The following is a 20,754-nucleotide window of genomic DNA, read 5'->3' as shown; positions in this document are numbered from 1 at the left end:
ATAAAATGTAAGTTACATTCGGTCCAAAACTATCCAAATAATTACAGAAAAATTTGCAAAAGTTGGCAGAATGTTGCACTAAAATTTTGATGGGAAAAATTACAGCACTCAAAGGGTTAATTATATCTTCATGGCAGTGAAATAACCCTACCACCTCTCTCCTTGTAATATGTCTAAAGTTACCATAAAATAGTTTAGTTTGGCTAAATCACTTTGTGACGAATTGGTTGTGCAGTGTTCATCTGGTCTGTGGGATTGTGGGATACTGGCTGTTCTGCAAATCTGTACCCAACCTGCCAAACGCTGATAGATGCATAGTTCAAAATTTCTTTCATCTCAATGAAAAATGATGCGTGGTTGTGTTCTACAGACTCAGTACATACCCAAGAGATCACATAATGGTGGCAAAAACAAACCCACTAGTACAAACGCAAATGAAAACACATATTTCTATACGTATTCATGCACATGGTTTTGTTTATACCGTGGTCCATTTGAATTTCGGATTTAACCTATTGGACAAAAGTCAATCATTCTATTTCCTGATTACCACGGAAGCCATAGATTTCAATCTCATTTCAATAATTCTAACCCCTTTGGAACCATGGTAAGCGGGTAAAACCTGCCCTTACTGTAGCATCCTAAATGAAACAATAAGTCTACAGGCTTGGCAAGCCAATAAGCTTCCGAAAACCAATTAGCCAGGTTGATAGTTAAGCCAAAACTTACTGCACCAGTGTATATTTGTCTGAAAAACCTGTTAAGGTAGACAGATTCAGGTTCTCAAAATTTCAATATTCTTTTAGTCTACCACATGTTGGGGCTCATTGTGAAGCTCTTGGAATAACAAAACTTTTCTCCCTCTTAGTTTTTCAAAAATCAAAATTTTTTTCCCCCTGTAGAGTTAACACAGGGATGGCAGCCATTTTGAATTTTAAATATCAGTATCTGTAAGCTAATTTGTTTCTCTAGTATCAAATTTTGCACAGTGACCTTCGATTTTTATTCCCGATTTCGAAAGAAAGTAGTTGAAAGTTTGCTTGAGGAAAGTCTGAGCAAAAAATGTGTGTAAGTCTTTCATTTTTCGAGGCACAAACTACCTCAAACCTATCTAACTGTTTCTTCTCTGATGAGAATTTTAGCCACCCTCCCTTCCACATAGATGAATAATAGCTAATTGAATTCACGGCAGAAACTTTGAAACATAAAAGATGTGTAGATCTTTGTTTAGATATCCAGAACTGACCACCCCTATTGCCAAGTCTTTGTGTTCTTTCGGCTTTTCAAAAACGGAAAACATTCCACTCAACCTGACTATAATTTTAACTTTCTTTATATGAAAATCTTTTATGTTATACCGCAACGAAAACAGTATAGCGTTATTTATTGCTAACTGTCGATTTCATCTGTCACAATTGAAAAGAGTATAAAGAGGTACATGTGTCAGTTTCAATCAGAAAATACTTGGAAGTTGGTGTAAAATATAGAAACGTCGCTTACAGTTTGAAACACAGTGAGAAATTTGAAATGTCAAGGGTAGCGATTCCTACTTTAAAAAGTAAATTAGGTCGTTATGATGTTATTTTTAAGTGTCTTTATAAAGTTAGTACCACTTCATTGCGTAGACATGATGCTAGAAAATCCCACCGCCGGTAGTTAGTTGTAAACAAAATGTCAAGCTAAATTTGTTTAACGCTCACCAGATATCAGATATTGTTTATAAAACATGTAGAGTATTGCTCTGAGGTCTGTAACAGGTTGAAGTGACTCTGTTGTCTAGTCTCCATCATAAGATTTCTGTAGTTACATGTAGATAGATGCACTCATCTTGTGCTTGAAAAGTGCATGATTTTCACTTCACATGTATATTCTCCGTACATCATAGAAGTGAAAGAAAATAGGAGTAAATTGTCTTCATTGTCCCTCTGATAACAACAATTATGACAAACATCATTGTTGATGATGATGATGTCAGTGTTTGTTGTGATAGATTTTAGGCATCACTTAGTAATACGTAGGGCACTCTAAAACCTAAAAAGAAGATAATTGAATACATATATGCATGTCGCTTTAACATCCACAATCAAGTTTGCACAGATAGGATCTTACAGTAAGATAGAAACAAAGTTGTCCAACATTAAAACACTCCTCTTGATTGTGTTTGCAGTATTTCATTGTAACCTCTGCACTATTTACAAGTTTTGAAATAATTGCAAGTGAAAAATCTTTCACTTTTGTCTGTTATCAAACATGCATACTATGTATTCTTTCTTCTCAACTACTATTACAAATCATACTTGCGTTCAGTTATTGATAAAGGAGCCAGCAGCTGTAAATTTTGATGGTTTTTTTCACTATTTTTGTTTTATGGATTAATGTCAAGTTTTTAATCTAACACGCCCCCACCCCACCCCCCACCCCTGCATGTTGAAACACTGACTATTTAGCTTGTCAACGCAGCGTCTATACTGTATGTGCAAAATGAACTATTATATATACCATTGCAGTCTATATGTCTAAAAAATCATGAAAAGTTGCAGCTCACTGGCCCTTTGTGCTGTCAATTTTTTGTCGCAACCCAGTGTTTCTTATCCAAATTCTCTATCATTTTTATTGCAGGGTCGGCGAGGCCTCCGTGGATACCCAGGCTTTCCGGTTCGTCATAGGACCTGACCATTCTTATCTTTTCTTTTGACATTTCTACAGCAGGAATTCCCAGCCCATCCACATGTCTCAAAAACGTCAAAAAAATAAATTGCACAATCTGTCCATTTCTTGCACTTATTGATCAATATTTAAAGACTTCATCAGTCCCACCATCATTCATTCATTCATTCATTCATTCATTCAATCATTCATTCATTTCTCTTCAAATAATTCTGGTCCCTTCCAAGCCAAACAAGGTACATTTTTTTGAAGGATCTGTCAGTCTTTGTTCATAAAACGTGTTCATATATTGAGTCTAATACATCCAGTGTTATGTACATGTCCTAATCAGTGTTAAACTATACTCACGTCTCTCTGTTAATAACAAATTTCTAATCATCAGTCAGTAAACAAGTAACTTTTGCCAGATTTCCAACTGAAACCCAACAAGCCATTACATTTTATGCTCAAACATATCAAAGGCTCTATACAACTAACTCTAACAGGTGCAGTGAATGAAACTATTATGGAGACCAATTTCTATGGCTTGTCGCTATGTTTTGTATAAAGTTGATGGAGAACACAGTTGCTGTACTTTGGTGGTTTATCAAGTATAAAAGTTTATTGATATTGTTGAGCATCTTGTATCAATCTTAGAGAATAACACAAGAAAAGTGTTCCATCTTGTAGACAAAAAGGAATCGCAGTACATGTTGATAAATGAACAACTATCTGGCCTAGGGCAAATTTACGTGGTAAATTTCATCGATATGGTTCATATTAGGAACATACATGTCACTTTGTCTGGACATTTCAAGGTCTGACAAAAACAGCAACTTTGTTCTGTCAAGCTACAGCTAATCTTTGAGCATATATTTCTACCTGCATGAATTTGGATCTATAAAGTGTCTCTATTGGGTTTCGTGAGTGGGGCTGTGATTTATTTCAACATTCTGCCGCTGAGGGCGCCCTTGTGAAACTCATCTTCCAAGAGAAAACCAAACTTGTTGAAAAACTTACTACACTGTACTTGTCCTACCAGATATAGTTTGATGACTCACAAAATCAACCCCTTAGAATGATTGTTTTTCTTAGACAGGAAATGTGAAAATAATAGCAATTGTAAGAATTCTTCCAAGATCCGGGTGGGAATGTGACATCTCGTCCTTTCCAGTTGAAAGCACAGAAATTTTAATATGATTTGGTCATGAATGAACAATTCAAATATAACTGGAAATAAATGGAAGTTATCCATATTAAACTGAATCTATCCATATATACACATGTTGTACATGAATGGATTTTGTAAACATCTGTTATTCTCCATGCATGCTTGTAAATGCTGATATATTTTTCAGAGTACTAAGCTAAGCCTGTCCTGTCTGGTGTCCACTATCTTGTAGGCAACCTTGTCATCTCATATGTGTTTGTTTGTTTTTTATTTAAGTCACGGTATATCAAAATCACTTCCAATGTCACACCATGGTCATTCTCAAGGTCGGTGTGTAATTTCTCAGTATCCCAGCTTTTGATGTCATGTGGATGATGGCTGGTGAAGTCCTCATCTTTTTTGTTTTATAACTTCTTTTAATTAGTCATGTAATTGCTTGATCTTGATTAAAGGCAAGGCTGTAACCGGATACTATTCTGATAGGCATCCAGTAGTATCCGTTACAGCTTAGGCACATACCGTCGTTTCATGAAATTTTTCTTTTCCATTTTAAGATAAGTCATAGAACCATTACTACCTCGATTATCCCTATACCCAGCGTATAAAGCATTGTGGGGGAAACTTTGGAAGCAGTTATTGTCTCCTATAGCAACATGTCTCCCCATGGCAACTTGTCGCTATGGTTACCAATGTGATGTCGCATGCATCTATTCTTACTTATAGCTTATGAACGTGAACAATTTTCTTCCGTCACTACTTATGCTATTCCCAAATCTGCACTAAAAACCGTAACCAAGGTAACGGAAATATATTAACATTCTATATCTGTTATACTGACAGTTGTTATCATTTTAATATTTTCATTTCCTTTTTATTTCTCTCACGTTGTCTTATGCCAATTGTCTCCTTCCCCGGCACATTTATATTCAACATACTCCAGTTGGTCAAGATTTTGTTTCCCAAGTGAACCTTGAGTACCATTTTTTATTTCATAATTTTTATTCTTGTATTTACTTTCAGCGTGGCAAGTTGTTCCGTTAAAGGAAAATAAATAAAAAAAGACTGAATGGCTGACTAGTTACCTCGAAATGTTCCGTTTATGTTTGAATGAGTCATAGTGATTCGGAGCGCCAGTGATCATGAGCTTGCAAATATGCTGCTATGTTTTTTTGTTGAATTTTTAGTTGTTCAACTCACGTTAGAAAAAACTGCAATAAAATACCACGCCAGCCTGCTTGTTATTTACATTATTTTTGCATTGATGTAGTATCATAGGTTTCACATTAATGATTAAAATTCACTCGATTTTAAGCGGTTCTTTTTACAGTTCAAATAGCATGAATTATCATTTTGGACCATATTTACATGATAAGTAGAAAAAAAACCAAATTATATAGATCATCACACATGCGTACCATCATTTAGTCGGTGTGTTGGGGAAAGGTGCCTTCATTTCACTGCTTTTAGCGGTATTTCTGTCAACTCTCAACAATAGTTATCTATATTTGAATTTTTTAGGGGCCTATTGGTTTAGATGGCAAAAAAGGTGACCCGGTATGGCCTGATTTGTTTGTTTGTTTATTGCATGTGCTCACACCTCACTCCAGTTTTGCATGCCCCTGTTTTGTTGCTTAATTATTTGTTGTATGTTTGATGCATGAAGATTTTTGTTGTATTTTCCCTGTGTTTTTTTCGTACAGTTGTGTTCAAAAGCCATATAACATCATTCATGTCGGAGTTCATGCCATGTTGGAAAGACAGCCATCTTGAAATGAGATATGTGGTCATATATGCTACTGCATCGGAGAAAAAAATTGACAAACAGTGTGTCTATACACAACAATTATTCAGTTCTGCTCGACGATGTCTAGATGAGGTAGAATGTGTATGAATGCTGGTAGAGTGAATGGCTTCACCCAAATCATCCCATAATACTCACCAAGAATCTACTCAAAATGGCTGACTTTCAGTTCACAAGTTGATGGATTTGTTTGTTTGTTTGTTAATATACAACGGGCAATGAATTGGATTTTCACTATTTTTAGCTTGCAGTTGTTGTGTATGAAAAACTTTGGCATGTTGGTAACTACAACCCTAACCACACATGTTATCAAATTTTAAGAAATATTCTCATTTATGCCAGCTTGAAATTGGAAAGTTCAATTCATTTTCGTGCTACATTCAAAACTTTGCAACTTTTGTGATATACTTGTCAAACATGAACTTGAAAAATAATATATGAAATTAAAAAAAATGATTGCAATTTTGAATTATCTTTATTCATATCACCATGAAGATGAAAGGCGGCATATGACATTTAACTTTATATGATTCACCATTTCAGCAGTGAAATATTGTACATCACAAAATTTGCAAAGGATACATCATGAAGTTCTCATGAAAATGAACGTTTATTCATTTTGCAGTGTTTTTACGAATAAATCTGATTTTTGTCAATTATTTGTGCAGACTACCGACAGGTAGGTATGGTGCTGAGTTACTGCCAGCAGATAATCACTTTGTACAGATCTTGAAAATGATCTCGTAATATTTGAAGTTCACAATTCGAAATAATTGACAAGACTAAGAATACATGTTCACTATTATGTATATTCTCAAGGTAGAATGCACCTCGTTGACAGATTTTCAAACTCTCAAACTTTTACAGTTCTGGTTTTGTTTACCATGTCTGTTGGCTTATTTTGAAGTTCTTGGCGTAAGTAAAGTTTTCACCAGCTTGGTTTGTGAAAATCTGGAATTTTAAATTTTCCACATTGAGATAAATACAGGGATAATGGCAATTCTGAATGACAAACATCAGTAAATATTGGGTAATTTGTTTCCCCAGTACCAAAATTTGGATGGTGACCTGAGATTTATTCTTCATTTTGTAAGAGCTAGAATGGTGGAAAGTTTCCTTGAGGAAAAGTTTGAGAAAAAGTCTTTCATACCGAGGGGCAAACTACCTTAAGAATGATTTGAAGCAGCCCTGAGTAACATTTCTGGTTGAAGAGATCTGTACTGTGATTATTTGTGTGTGAAGTCTGACAAATAATTCTGTCGGTCAGTGCAATGATTAAATCCTGTGTGGACTATTCCATTGCTTTGCAGGGTGATCACGGGTTGCCTGGTACGAAGGGAGATATTGTAAGTATATGCTTTATGAGAACCCTTAATCAGTGTGTAGATAAACAGATAAAATGATTGAAACAAGAAGGAATGTGTTGAAGAAAAACATTTGCCTAAATGTGCAGATCTAAGTTGAGATAGCTCAGAAATGTGTCTTCAATGTCATATGAAACTAGAGTGACAACGCAATGTGATAAATGTATGGCTTTCCAACTCAGCATCATGGACAATTTGAATTCTCCAGTATCATTGATTGGCATTTCCATTTATTACAGGGTGATCCAGGTTTAAGAGGAGAAGATGGAGAAAGAGTAAGTGTGATGGAATGAGAGGAATGTTTTGTATTAACATCTCTTGTAGTGTGTAAAAAGGTAAAATATGGCAAGAAATTTGGAGTTTTATGTTATTTGCTAGCTTCACATGGTAACTTTACTGATAAATACACTGTTATGTCTCTTTCAGGGAGAGGCAGGCGAGTCGGGTCCAGCAGTAAGTTGCAATTTTGCTCGATATACGACATCAAAGATCCAAAAATGATTTCGAAAATTCAGGATTGATGATATGCAGTGTCTCAGAAGCTTATAGCCAAAAGGATGGCTGAAAGCCAGTGTTCTCTTGAGACTAGTCTTATTTCAGACTCCCTAAGTTGCTGCAAATAATGACGATCTTCCGTCAGCTATGACCTTCCATGCTGCTGCACACTGGCAGAAATTCATTGATATCGACATATTATGGATAGTCGGAACTTTTCGTCATAAGTGCTATAAAAAGGAAGGAGATTTTCTTTGGAGAAATTTCTCGGAAGTTAAATGTCACTTGTATATAGTTGCCCTTTTCCCAGTAAAAGTCTATCAATCCTAGCAGGGTTAGGCACTGAAAATACTGTATGCCAAAAGTTAGAGAGACTGGCTGATCTTTTTGATACCCACTCAGAGGGATCCAGCTTAAATCACTGTGCCTGTGAAAATTTTGATTCACCATATTCAGGCCATAGCCAATTCTTTCAGAAATCCTGCATGTTGTATAGTGTTTTTAATAATGTTGAAAAAAGCATGAAAAATGATGATGACGTACCACTGAATTCAATCTTTCAGTGTCAAGACTTTCAGTCGACGAAATGACTCTGTAAATTTCCAGTGTAATAGAATCTGTGATTTGTACAGGTGACAACGCACTGGCAAAATACTAGTAGTTGATGAATTTCACAGTCGATGTAAATTGTGTTTGTGTTTATCCATAAACAGGGTGAGCCGGGACTACCGGGAGAACCAGGACAACCAGTAAGTTTGGGGCAAAAAGTTTCCAAAAAACCTGTGAAAAATTTAAACTTTACAGAGACCTCAATTCTGTAATGTTTGCTGTATTTCTATTAGTCATAACAGTTGTGACAACAAAGTGTTCTCTACATCTTGGGAATACAGAAGGGCAACTAATTTACATAACAATGTATAACTTGCATATTCTTCTGTAATGAAAATGTCTTTTGTACTGTTATTAATATGAATATACTGCTCCAAAAACAGATGGCCCACCCACTCCAAATCATTCCCTTGAGGAGAACCTTGCTACAACAGAATACACAAGCTTACTGTTATTTTGAATATTTTGTAGTACCATGCAATTCTTCTGACATCTCAACATTGCTTGCCTGTCCAAACCTTTCAAAATCAAAAACAATGCCTTTGGAAATTATTTATCATTAATTATCATTATCATTTATCATTAATCTCATCTGGAGAATGACTTTTATCATAAAGTTTACCAAATTTTAAACACCGTTGTGTGTTTGTCGTAAAGTTTGCGTCATGTTGCAAACCCTTATCATTCATATTTGAAACCAGCATTTCTGTCAAGTCATCTTTTACCTACCCTTGTCAAGTGTCAGGAAAAGAAAATAGCTGTCATGTTACCTTAATCATCTCATTTTTCATTTCAATCCCAGGGTTCACCTGGTGTTGGCATGTATGGGCAAAAGGTAAATCTTCCATTCATCATTTGCAGTTTTCAAAAACCATTTCAGAATTTTGATAATTTGTCATCAGTAGAAATTTTTAGAATAAAAGCCATACTCAGTCGCTGAAGGAGATATTTTCTTGGTTGTTGGTTCTTATAAACATGTTCAACAGTTAGAAAAGAGAGAGAGGAGTTTGCCATTATTATTGTATGGCGCTGGCAGATGGAACAGACATATTAGTCTATCACAAAGGTCAGATATGGAAATGAACCACACCATTTTATATTACGTTCATGGACTTTTAGATCTGCTCTTGTTTTCGTTGTTTTCAAAGGGTGAACCAGGAGAGCCTGGATTGCCTGGTGCAACAGGACCAATGGTAAGAATCAGCTTTTCAGATATGAACCCATTCATTGTCCACCATTTTCTCTTTTGAAATGTAAATCTTCACCTGTCTTACTTGGTTGTCTTTTTATCCAAACAATCATAAAATAATTGTATCATGACGAAAATAGTGTCATTCAACTCATGACATATTGATTTCAATTATGCCATGTGCTGCATGCTAAAAGGAGCAGTGCACTCTGCACATCGATCTTTAACCTGTTCACCCCTGTACCTTGTGAACAGATCCACACTCACTATTGATAACAATAGGTTTGGGGCAAACCATGGCAGCAAAAGGGTTAAGTTTCACAAATATGTAAGTGCATTCATGCCCAAAATGGAAAGATTTTACACAAAATGCGTAATTCTCTTCATTGAGCAATCCCACCTATCTCCAGAATAGTGTCTTGGAATCCAGCAACTGAATTTTTCCGGGGCGATTTTCGATAGAGTGCCTGTAAGTTCATAGTGTGTAATTTTATTTTGGAACAGGGACCTCCAGGTTCAGGAAGTTTAGCAGGACTAACAGGCCAAATACAGGAAATGGGTTTGAAGGTAATTATGTTTAATATTTAAATGTGAACTCTAAATTCTGAATTGCACAGCGGGATCTTTATTGATCCAATAAACTTTCATTTTCCCTGAGTCCGATGTTCTCGTCAGAAGACAAGGGAATGGAGAGATCACGTTGACTTGTCGTTTGTTGTGACATTTTTTAGCTCATATTTGGTTTTATATATAAATACCAAAAAGAGCTTATATGATGAGTCGGTGGCGTCTGTATGTCTGTATATTTGTGGGTATGTATGTGTGGATGCATGTCCGTCACACACAAAGGCTCCCATACCGCCAAAGCTACCGTCTCAGTATTTGGTGTACAGGTAGATGTAGGGGTTGAGATGTGAATTTGTTCAAATGAACACGTCAGTGTCAAAAATGTGCAAATGGGGTAAGAAAAAGGGAAATCCTGCAAATGTACAGGAGTGGTGGCAGTGAACTGAATCAGCCCACACATATGAATAAGAGGATTTTGACCTTTAACCTATTTGTATGCAGGGTACCTATTATGTTTGGGAGTGGTAGCAGTAACTGAAACAGCTAATCGGTCATTTCCTGTCATTGTTTATGAACTGTGACATATTAACAGATCTGCTGAAACCATGGATGTCTATTTTTGTACATCCATGGTTGAAAGATTCTCTGCTATGCATGTTGCTAAAGTTGACCTTCAGTACCTAAAGTTTCAGACCTTACCCTTACCGAAATTTTAGGCCTCCCGCAAACTGTTACTGCAAATTTGCCGCAAGCTTTGCAGTAAATTTGCAGCAAACTATTTGCCGCAAATATGCGGGTGGTTCATTTTTCAGATGCAAATTAGGTTTCTTGTGAACTTGCTGCAAATATGCAGCAAACTCCCTGCCGCAACGTTGCTGCAAACTCTTTGCAGCAAATTTGCGGCACAATCCTTGCAGCAAACTTGCGGCAAATTAATTTGAATGTTACTGAAAATTTGCTGCAAACTCCATACAGCAAATTATTTTATTTGCTCTGACCATTGTTTCTTGTGAAACTGGTATTTCAGAGTTTAGTTGGATAAAACACATCTTGTGCTGTCCACAGTCCGCCAATATATAAATATTATTTATCCAACTAAACTCTGAAATACCAGTTTCACGAGAAACAATGGTCAGCGCAAATAAAGTTATTATAATCAAAAAGATGACAGAGAAAAAAAGGTTAAATTCAATTGTGGTACAATTTATTTTATATGTCATGTTCATTTCATGCCACATAAGTGTCATGATCATGTCAAGATTTTCTTTTGACTTGAGAAGTTTCATGTAACATTTACATTACTGTCAAAGGCTGCGATTTGGCTTTCTGTTCTCTGAATTTCTTGTCCCCTTTAGTGTACCAGCAATGGATTCTGAAAAATATAAATCGTTCAGGGAAGAGTGTAAGTCTTTACCGTTTGACCAAACATTGTAAATTTCATGAAAGAAGTCGATAATTATTTGAAAATGAGACAAAATCAAGTTGAAAAATTGAAGCATAAAATGCATAAATATTCATGATCGAAATTAAATTAATAATGATTAAAATGTCCGACAGCGGACAACTCGCAGTATGTTGTTTACATACACGACGGCGACAATCTGCAAAAATCTCAGCACTTACTGTAGTAACTGTTGTGAAACGAAAGTGAATTCAGTGTGAATCAGTACTCAACGAAAATTTATCTTTAAGTAAAGATTGCAATACAACGATTACAGAACATAATTATATAGCGATCGATATACAGACGAACGGTACATTGACTTACATTTCTGAACGGCTCGCAGACGCTGGACGATTCCCGGTCCGGTTGCAGGTCTCACCGTGCTGTGTGTAAATACCGTACTCAGAAAATATAGTCGGCATCTTTACTGCCGCTCGCGTTCACAAATTTAGAACTCCACCTGTCCCTGGTACTGTATACACGTTTTTGCAACTATGTGATATCATTTGGCTGGCGATTCCATAGAAAGATCACGAAATTGTCCACTAGATAACTCCCTGCTCACAAGTACGCAGTCGACACTGGCCGATGGTACTAAAATCTAACTTCGCGCCGATCAAGCCTCATGACGATAACGGAAGTGCGATCTATAAATCATTACGCGATTGATAATGTAGTCCCGTTTTTAATTGCTGAAATTGACTCTACATCTGCACCAATCCGTTATATTTCATACTTAATATAGCATTTAATTTATTAGTTTAATGAAAATGGTTATTTTTATCATAGAAAGACTAAAAAGAGAGTAAAAATTCTTTCAGCACGAAGAATCAATATCAATGCGCGAACTGACCTTGATGAACCGTGACCGGAGAGTGTAAACATGTCGGCTGCTCGCAGCTGATACACAGGACGTGTTGGACGTTTGTGAAGCGGCGCTTTGAATTTTCGTACAGCGACTCGGGATGGAGTGTAATCCTAAACCTCAAATTTGTGCTCGGCAATATAACTCTAACGCTGAAAACATGGACAAAAGCCTTTTACCTCGACCCATGTTATCAGAAGGCGAGATTTTGTCAGCGGCATCGATGGGACAGACTGTAAGCTGCAGTGCATTGTACGTACCGTATATATGTACTATATTGATGGGATGAATAGCTTGGAGCACAGCCACTACTCTGCTTGGAGGTAGTAGCGGAAACATTACTGTACAGATTTGCAGTAACAAAAGTCTACGACGTGTCCTTACAGACCATCATCAAACGCACATTTCGTTCCAAACTGTTTGCATTTTGGTATCATTCGCAGAAAATACAGGGTGTAACTTGCAAGACAGACAAGTCCCTGTTTCAAAAATTTGTTTCCCTAAAAATTCAGTTTTCGATCCAACCATAATTTACCCAACCAGATTGTCAAAGGGCACTTTTATTACATCATATGTCACTACAGTATATACTATAGATGCACTCTATATCCATGCAATGCTTTCACCAGCATAACTGAAGCTGTTCATTATCTAGCATTACCAGTTATTATAATTTAAAAAGTGGATTGTCTGTTATGAAATAAATGAACATAAAATACAAATGAAAGATCAATATTTTATGTTGCTTACACATGACTGGTCACGAAGTGCAACAGTACTCAGTGTGTAGTGTGTACTCCCTGGTAATTAAATAGTGGGAAATATGTCAATCATGTGTTGCTGCATATTTGCAGCAATAATCTGGTTTGCCGCAAATTTGCAGCAACTTAGTCGTTTACTGCAAATTTGCTGCAAACTGACTTAAGGGTTTGCAGGAGGGTCACATCTACCTGCAAACTTCTGCAACTCCTTCCTGCAAGCTATATGCTTGCTGCATATTTGCAGCAAACTTACGGCAAATTTGCAGTAGAAATAATTTTCGGTAAGGGTATTTACTTTTGTCATTCTTAATTTTCTGGTTTAAATATTTCTTGTTGTTTTTCTGGTTGTACTGTGCAGAAATTGTCATAATATCAACTTATAATTTTCCTGCACTGAACAGATAGAAATAACACTTATTGTTGATCTTTGGTACCCATACTGGTATATACCAATTCTGATCAAATTTTAGCGACACCGTATAATTGCGGTATTTTTTGCTTTACAGGGTGAACCTGGTGAGCCAGGACGTCATGGTATGCCGGGTTCACAAGGCCAGCCTGGACCACCGGGACCACCAGGTCCTGCAGGACCACCAGGCCCAGTCGGACAACCAGGTGAACCAGGTGCACCTGGTGAGCCAGGTTTAGAAGGTCTGCCAGGAGAGGGTGGAATGCCAGGACAACCAGGTGAAGAGGGCCCAGTTGGTCCAACTGGACCTGCAGGCAATGACGGACTACCAGGTTTGGATGGTCAACCAGGCTACAATGGCACTGATGGAACACCGGTAAGACTTTTCGTCCACTGATCAAAGACAGGCTAGAGATAATGCAGCATTTATACTTTGTAAATTTATATTGTATATGCCACTCACAACCTGTTGATATGTCAAAATCAAACACAAAGACAAATTGAATTCACTTTAATTGGCAATGCTTAAAGGTGATAAAGTTAGTCACTTAAAGTTAATTACAAACTATTTTTTCAACATTCACAATCTGTTTTTGATCCAATAATTAAAACTTACATTATGCAAATTAGTACAGAAATAAATTGCTTTATAAAATTTTATCTTTGTGTTTTTTTCCGTGTGTATAGGGTTTACCAGGACCACCGGTGAGTTCACGTCTGATCAATTATTTCAGAACGCTTGGTTTGCGTCATTTTAAATGGCATGATGATTTGTGTGGAACCCTCTGCCTATGTTTCACTGAAAATTCGGAGCATTCAAGTTGCACTCCTGACTAGCTATGTGGTTCTTTTGCATGCATCAACTTGAACCCAGATTAATGTAGGGTTTGACATAGATGCCAGCCTGCTTGCCTGATGGTATTAAATTTAGAGAGGTCAAGTCAAAATGTCTACTATAGTAAACTTTGACTTGTTTTCAGCACTTAGTACCTTTGTAAGCCTGTGTCAAACCCTGAAATGTACAGGGACACAAACGCACACACACACACACACACACTCACACAGACACAAACGCACACACACACACACACACACTCAGACACACATATGCACAGATCTGCTTTAAAGCCCCTGTAGCTGTAACTCTTGAAATTTGTTGACCTGAAAAAGGCTTTCTTTTTTCTCTGGTTTTCTTTAAATTCTACATATTTCAAGGATATAGTCTTTTACTCGTAAAAAATTGTATAAGTACATTTAAATTTTAAGCGTTATTTTGATTTCCCGCCATTTTTAAAATCTGGTAATATTACAAAGATAACATAGCATATGGTGTCCCAGTGGAAAACATTCAGCACTATGCATTATATTTGACTACTCTGTTGTTTCTATGAAGATTCCAATGCATATATGCAAGGCGTAGTGATTTTGCTTTATTTGCATGAGGGGGCCATTTCATGTTTGGGCAAACATTTATTATTTATCCTCCTCAAAATTGCACATGCAGTCCCAGTGGACAGTTTATTGTACTTGTATAAACACCCCTCAATGAGTACATTCCCACGAACATGTTTTAGTTTGGAAGTAACATCACAAAAATAATGCTAAAAGATACAGTCATCGGGCCTTTAAGTGTTTTACTCATGCACACACACACACACACATTCCAAGATTTTCTATGCACTCACAAACACACTCTTAACACCCAGCATTGCAATTCTTCTTTCTCATTCTGTTTGTCAGTTCTTGCTCACTCTTATTTTCATCATTCAAGTGCTATTGTAAGATTCAAAAAGTTGCAATTATTCACTTCTCCTACTATGTTTCAGGGAATGCCAGGAGCTGATGGAGAACCAGGAGCCCAGGTACGGCATGTCCTCTCTTTACCCTTACATAGATACCCCCTCAAAATCCAATAAGATTACCATAGAACTTGAATAGATTAGCATAAGACATGAATCTGTCCCAAAGGATTGTCAATAGGATTTGCGAAAGACAGTAGGATGTAACTTAGGTTATATTGTTTGAAATCACCATTCTAATCTATCAAATGTCATAGAAGAATATACTGGATTTTCACGGTATTTTATCAGATTCACTTCCTGTGGGATAGTTTTATTTATACTTCAAGGGGTTATTGAACTCTCCATTTTCAAAAGTCTTTCATCCTAAATGCATTAGTAAAAGGATTGTGCCCTCCCTGCCACAGTTTCACAGAGAGGGGAGATTTGGTAATAAATAAATGAGGGGGATTTGAATCTTATGGCTTTGACAGAGATTTTTTATTTCATAAGAATGCAACGCTGTGCCAAAAGTACCTGTGAATAGTTTATCGGCAGATGATTAGATCCGTTGTGTTCACTCACACAAAAGTTTACGAAGTATAAACTAAATCTTGTCGACTAAGGTATGCTTTCGTATGTTGGAGAACAGTCGGTTGGAAGGACATATAGTTAAATAATGTAACAAGCCAAATTGTCATATTTGGTAAAGACTTGCACATGTACATAAGTATCAGCAATACACTGTATATTGTCAGGATGTAGCACTGATGGGACAAATTGCCATCAGTGTTTAATAAACTGGATGGGGCAAATATTACCGATCTGCGGGAATCACAGAATTGAAATACTTTGACACATATTGTTATTTCTATTCATGAGCACATTTTTGTCCGACAACAGCTGTAAATGCATGTGTTCCAAAGAAAAATTATTGAAATATTATTTGATTCACGTCCTGACTACTTTGTTTGTTGCTTTTCAGGGAGAACCAGGTCCAATAGGTCCACCGGTGAGTAGAAACGTTGTGACGAAACAAACTGTACAAAAACTTAACTTTTTTACGACATTTCCCAAAAATTGCATGTTGTATTTGCGTGATGCATTGTCTGATAAGTAACTGCTTCTTGTACTGTGATTGCTGTCGCTGGTAGCCAATTTACCTTTAAGCTTGTGACAGAAATTTTACAAATGAAATCTCTTTTTTTCACAAACATGTTCCTCAATTTGGATGTATACCGTACTTTGCATTCTTTTTTTTGCAAAGATACTTGCAACATTCTTGTTTTTGCAAATACCCTGCCCGACACACCTTCATAACAACAGAAAGTCTGTCAGTTTGTTGAAAGCAAACTTCTTTTCTCCAGGGAATGAAGGGCTTTTTTGAGAGTGAGACCGGCTTTGAAATTCAGGTAAAGCCATTTCAGAGATTTTGTATCTGATCCTTAGGCCTCTGTCTGTCATTTTGAACTAAAAAATATACACACAATAAAAATCTTCGATGACATTTTCCACACTTTTTTAGCATGGCGTTGCTGGTGTAAATTGTTGCAATGTTCTGCGGCAAGCATATATAAGTTACCTATATGCCCACCCTCTCTCACATCAGAGGAGATAACTATTCTGTCGACTAATTTCTAAAATCTTCTGCAGCAATTTCACCCTGATAATATTAGCCATTCCCTCTCTTCCACTTTACCAGTATATCCTTTTACTGCCATTATCAAATAAAAAATTGGCCGGAGAGTAATAACCATGTCCTGCCAAATTTATGACAAATCTATCAAAAATTTTAATTTTTTTCTTAAATTTCTAAACACTTTTGATAATCTTTTACATTGATTTATCTCTCTTCCTTTAATGTTGACCAAACTTCAGTTGAGAAAAATGTAAAATAGATTTTCGAAAATTTTCAGAATTTTTAATGGCTGTAAAAGGGAATAGTATTTTTAATAGTTTGTACATTTAAGCACGTAATTGATATTGTTAATTATATGAATATCTATGCTTAATTTGGTGGTGGTCTTTCTTTGATACAACTCTTGTAGGGTTTTAGAGAAACCAAAGAAAATCTCAATGATTTTCCCAAATTGGGTCCACCGGTATGTATCGCACTGCACTTTGTGCATAATATATATGCATGCTGGTAATTTCCATTGGGTTAAAAGTCGTTGTCATGAATACCGACTAGCATACAATTACATATGTTTGCACATTTCTGCATCCAGCATTCGTGTCTGTTTTCACAGAGAAGTGCCTTTTAAAATGATGTAATTCAATGTACTGTGATATTTCTTTTCTGACTTGGCATCGCTTGCCAAGCTGTTCAATTGAATGGCCTGAGGTCATTGGTATGAACCCTTCCATTGTCATGTCCATTACTTAAGTCCCCAAGACTCCATTAGCCATTTACAGTCCTCCATTCCATCGTCGATGCTGTAACTTTTGATGTACTTTCCATCACTTTCTTTCCAGTTTCTTATTCTAAGTTCCAAAATATTCCCTAATATATAGCTCTCAACTTTTAAACACAGCCTTCATGTATGTGATGCAAAATATTTGTGTTTGTGATTGATTCTAACCCAGGCTGGAATTCATTTGAAAAGCTATAACACTGCATATTGCTTGCAATGCGGTGAGTTCACAAGGCCTAGCATTTCAACATACCAAGGAACACGAATCAAATATATACGCTTGTTTTCTGGGACAAAAAATGATGAAACTTTTATCAAAAGTTACAGCTTGTAGTACCATTTTACACACAAAACTGGAAGACTAGAGATTTTATTTCAAAAGATTGACAAACTGAGTACATGCCAATGATATCTATGTATGCCGTTGATGTGAAGGCTTGATTCAAGTGAAAGTTAGAAGAATAGACATATCACATAGATTTAACAAACTTGACTTGCCAGTCAAATAAACCCATTACAGACTCGAACAAAATGTGAACATTATGTAATTGTATCGGTGAATACTAATTCAATATAACTGAAAACATCATGATCTGTAACAATCATATATGATGCGATTTTTGACTAAATTATTTTTTCATTTAAACTGCATGCTTTCAAGGTTGTGCATAGGAATACTCATGTATAAATTTCAGCGCAACCCCTCATGACAATTTCCACCCCTAAGTCCCTGAAGAAGTGTACTAGTCCTGTGCCTTATATATGGTGGACAACTTCATTTTGAAGGGAAATAGGGTATAAATAGCATGCATTTGTATTGATAATAGACTTATGTGCATGTCATTTCTCTTTCATCCAATCATATTTAACAGCAATACGTAATATTCCCTGAACCCCCAGTTGTGACTCATCGTTTGGGGCGCTCTTTCAAATGGTAAGACACAAAAGGTGCCCTCAAACGATGGAGATCTGATCATAGATATGATTTCATTACCAGTAATACTTTAACATCATGATATTTGATAGATTAATGCATTTTAAAATCAAAGTAAAAAACAAAATGTACTTGATACAGCGTAAAAATGCCAGCATGTAATCCCATAAATAATCTGTTTACCTGCATGAATATGCATGAGGGCGCTCTTTCATAGACCATAATGCATCAAATTTTGCATGCATCCTTATTGACAACTTCTTGACTGTTTTATTTCTACCTTAAAGGGTCCACCTGGTGAGCCTGGTCAAAAGGTAAGAAAAATTTGATTTTGATGTCTCAAAATAAACATTCTGAAAAATTAGGACTGTGTACTTGTCAAGTAAAGTGAAGCCTGTTACCTTGCTGACAAAGATGTCAAGTCAAGCAGTATATGTGCATCTGTCAGTGGAGGTTAAAGGTATACTGTCACCTGTTCCAATTTTGCCACAGTTACCATGGAAAGAGAAAATCTAACCAATCACAGATTTTAAGTGGGTGGCTGCTTTTTGAAAACAGTGCCCTCACATGGGCATTTGAATACTGCCCCTTTGACCATATATGGCATATTTAGATTATAGGTGACTGTATACCTTTAATACACAACATATGCCGAAGATAATCTCTGAGGGCAGTCTACAATAAATATTTGAATCTTAGATATATCTTTTTCACCCTTGAATGAATTAGTTTTGTCACAATTCAACAAATCTCAAAATTTTAGTGTACAAGTTTTTTTATTTTGACTGCAAGAGAATATCACCAGTAGAATTGTAAAGATATGCCGATATGCGTATTTTGTGATTTTAGAACAACTTTGAATGTGATTTATGTACATCAAACTTGATCAAATATTAGTTGTGAATTGCTTTTTGCAATCAGTACAGACAGTGGAGGAAGAAAGCTACAACCTTTATCAGTAATTTCTTGGCATGTAATCAATTGTTTGACCAAAGGATGGGTCCTGCACCGAATCTATAAAGTTCTCTCAGTTTACCCAATGCAGTACTGCCAGGATTTAAAACATGCCATTTCCCCATATTGTTAATTTTCAGGGAGACCAAGGTGAAAAAGGAGATCAGGTATGCCAGTGAAATTTGAAGTATTTTTAGCTCCCATTTGGGGTACCTACATATTCCAATGGGAAGCTTTGGGCTCAGAAATTACACCCATACGAATTACACCATAGGCGTTTTGACATAAATTATCAATGTTACATGTTGACAGACCTTTAAAGGGACAAAGTCGGCCATTTTTCATGAATTTTGTTTGATACAAGATACTATTTATATGGTTTGAGATGTTGAAAGATAACGAAGGGTACATATATTCATATATACATATATTCGACCCTGGTTTTAGAAAAATGATTACATCGCGAAATTGCATTCATTTTCGCAATAGCTTCATTGATCATGCCTAAAGCCGGGGTCGAATGTATGCATGGTCACCTATTCATCATCTTTCAACATCTCAAACCATATAAGTAGTATCTCGAATCAAACAAAATTCATGAAAAATAGCCGACTTTGTCCCTTTAACTTCAAACTGCAACAATAAACAGGAGTGCCAAACTTCAGTAATTTATCTAGATATCTGTCAGTGGCAGTCAGTATCACTCGAAATACTATGTTAAGTTACATTAAACTTATTGTGAGCACAATCAGCTCTTTCTGATTATAAATGACTGAGATAAAGACCAACAAAATGTAAGTGCTTACCATCCCTCTCAAGTATAATATGCTTCCATCTTCAATTGTGGTACATGGCATGCCTCACTCTGGCAAAAATACACAAAATTTTTAGGCCTTGCCATATGGAACACTATTTAAATGGTGAGAAGTTATGTGAATTCTAGTCATTAAAATCCAGAGTAGGAATTTAAGATTGTACAATGTGTAATATTTACAGGGTGATCAAGGTTTTGAGGGACCACAGGTTGGTAGCATTCAAAATTTCACAATTTTTCACAAGTAGTTTTTAATTTTACCCCTAATTGCATGATCTTCGTTGTTGTTGTCCGATTTGTTTTAGACAAGATATTTTGTAGAAAAGCCTGTTTGTTGTTAATTACTTCCGTGTGTCCTGACTTTGTGCACGTCAAAACTTTTGTAATGTTTGTTCCATAATCTTGGATGATTTTAATACCTTTCCATTTTAAACCACCCCACCAAACCCCATCCAACCTCCGTCTCCCAGTGTGTCCCCACTAAATTTCAGTGTTATGTTATGGTATCAAAAATAGGTAGTGTGAGGTTGATGTATTCC

At 36.3% G+C, this 20,754-nt stretch overlaps 1 protein-coding gene across 22 annotated transcripts in view; it reads left to right on the top strand.

Annotated features, from left to right (window-relative positions):
- LOC139122808 (collagen alpha-1(XIII) chain-like) overlaps positions 1-20,754 on the top strand; it is a 150,332-nt gene that overhangs the window by 102,434 nt on the left and 27,144 nt on the right. For 5 of the 22 annotated variants that reach the window (XM_070688551.1, XM_070688562.1, XM_070688560.1 and 2 more), the window contains 18 exons: positions 2,620-2,655; positions 5,336-5,371; positions 6,929-6,964; positions 7,222-7,257; positions 7,409-7,435; positions 8,191-8,226; positions 8,889-8,921; positions 9,235-9,279; positions 9,780-9,842; positions 13,419-13,697; positions 14,009-14,026; positions 15,148-15,183; positions 16,085-16,111; positions 16,467-16,511; positions 17,148-17,201; positions 18,735-18,761; positions 19,542-19,568; positions 20,398-20,424. In XM_070688551.1, coding sequence (XP_070544652.1) covers positions 2,620-2,655; positions 5,336-5,371; positions 6,929-6,964; positions 7,222-7,257; positions 7,409-7,435; positions 8,191-8,226; positions 8,889-8,921; positions 9,235-9,279; positions 9,780-9,842; positions 13,419-13,697; positions 14,009-14,026; positions 15,148-15,183; positions 16,085-16,111; positions 16,467-16,511; positions 17,148-17,201; positions 18,735-18,761; positions 19,542-19,568; positions 20,398-20,424 — 888 coding nt within the window. The remainder of the gene's footprint in view (positions 1-2,619; positions 2,656-5,335; positions 5,372-6,928; positions 6,965-7,221; positions 7,258-7,408; positions 7,436-8,190; positions 8,227-8,888; positions 8,922-9,234; positions 9,280-9,779; positions 9,843-13,418; positions 13,698-14,008; positions 14,027-15,147; positions 15,184-16,084; positions 16,112-16,466; positions 16,512-17,147; positions 17,202-18,734; positions 18,762-19,541; positions 19,569-20,397; positions 20,425-20,754) is intronic. The other 17 variants (XM_070688556.1, XM_070688552.1, XM_070688565.1 and 14 more) reach the window with 15 other exon arrangements.

This window comes from Ptychodera flava, chromosome 22 (genome assembly GCF_041260155.1).
Source record: "Ptychodera flava strain L36383 chromosome 22, AS_Pfla_20210202, whole genome shotgun sequence".
NCBI classification, from domain to species: Eukaryota; Metazoa; Hemichordata; class Enteropneusta; family Ptychoderidae; genus Ptychodera; species Ptychodera flava.
The sequence above is the reverse complement of the archived record's forward strand: the minus strand, read 5'-3'. Positions and strand labels throughout refer to the sequence as shown.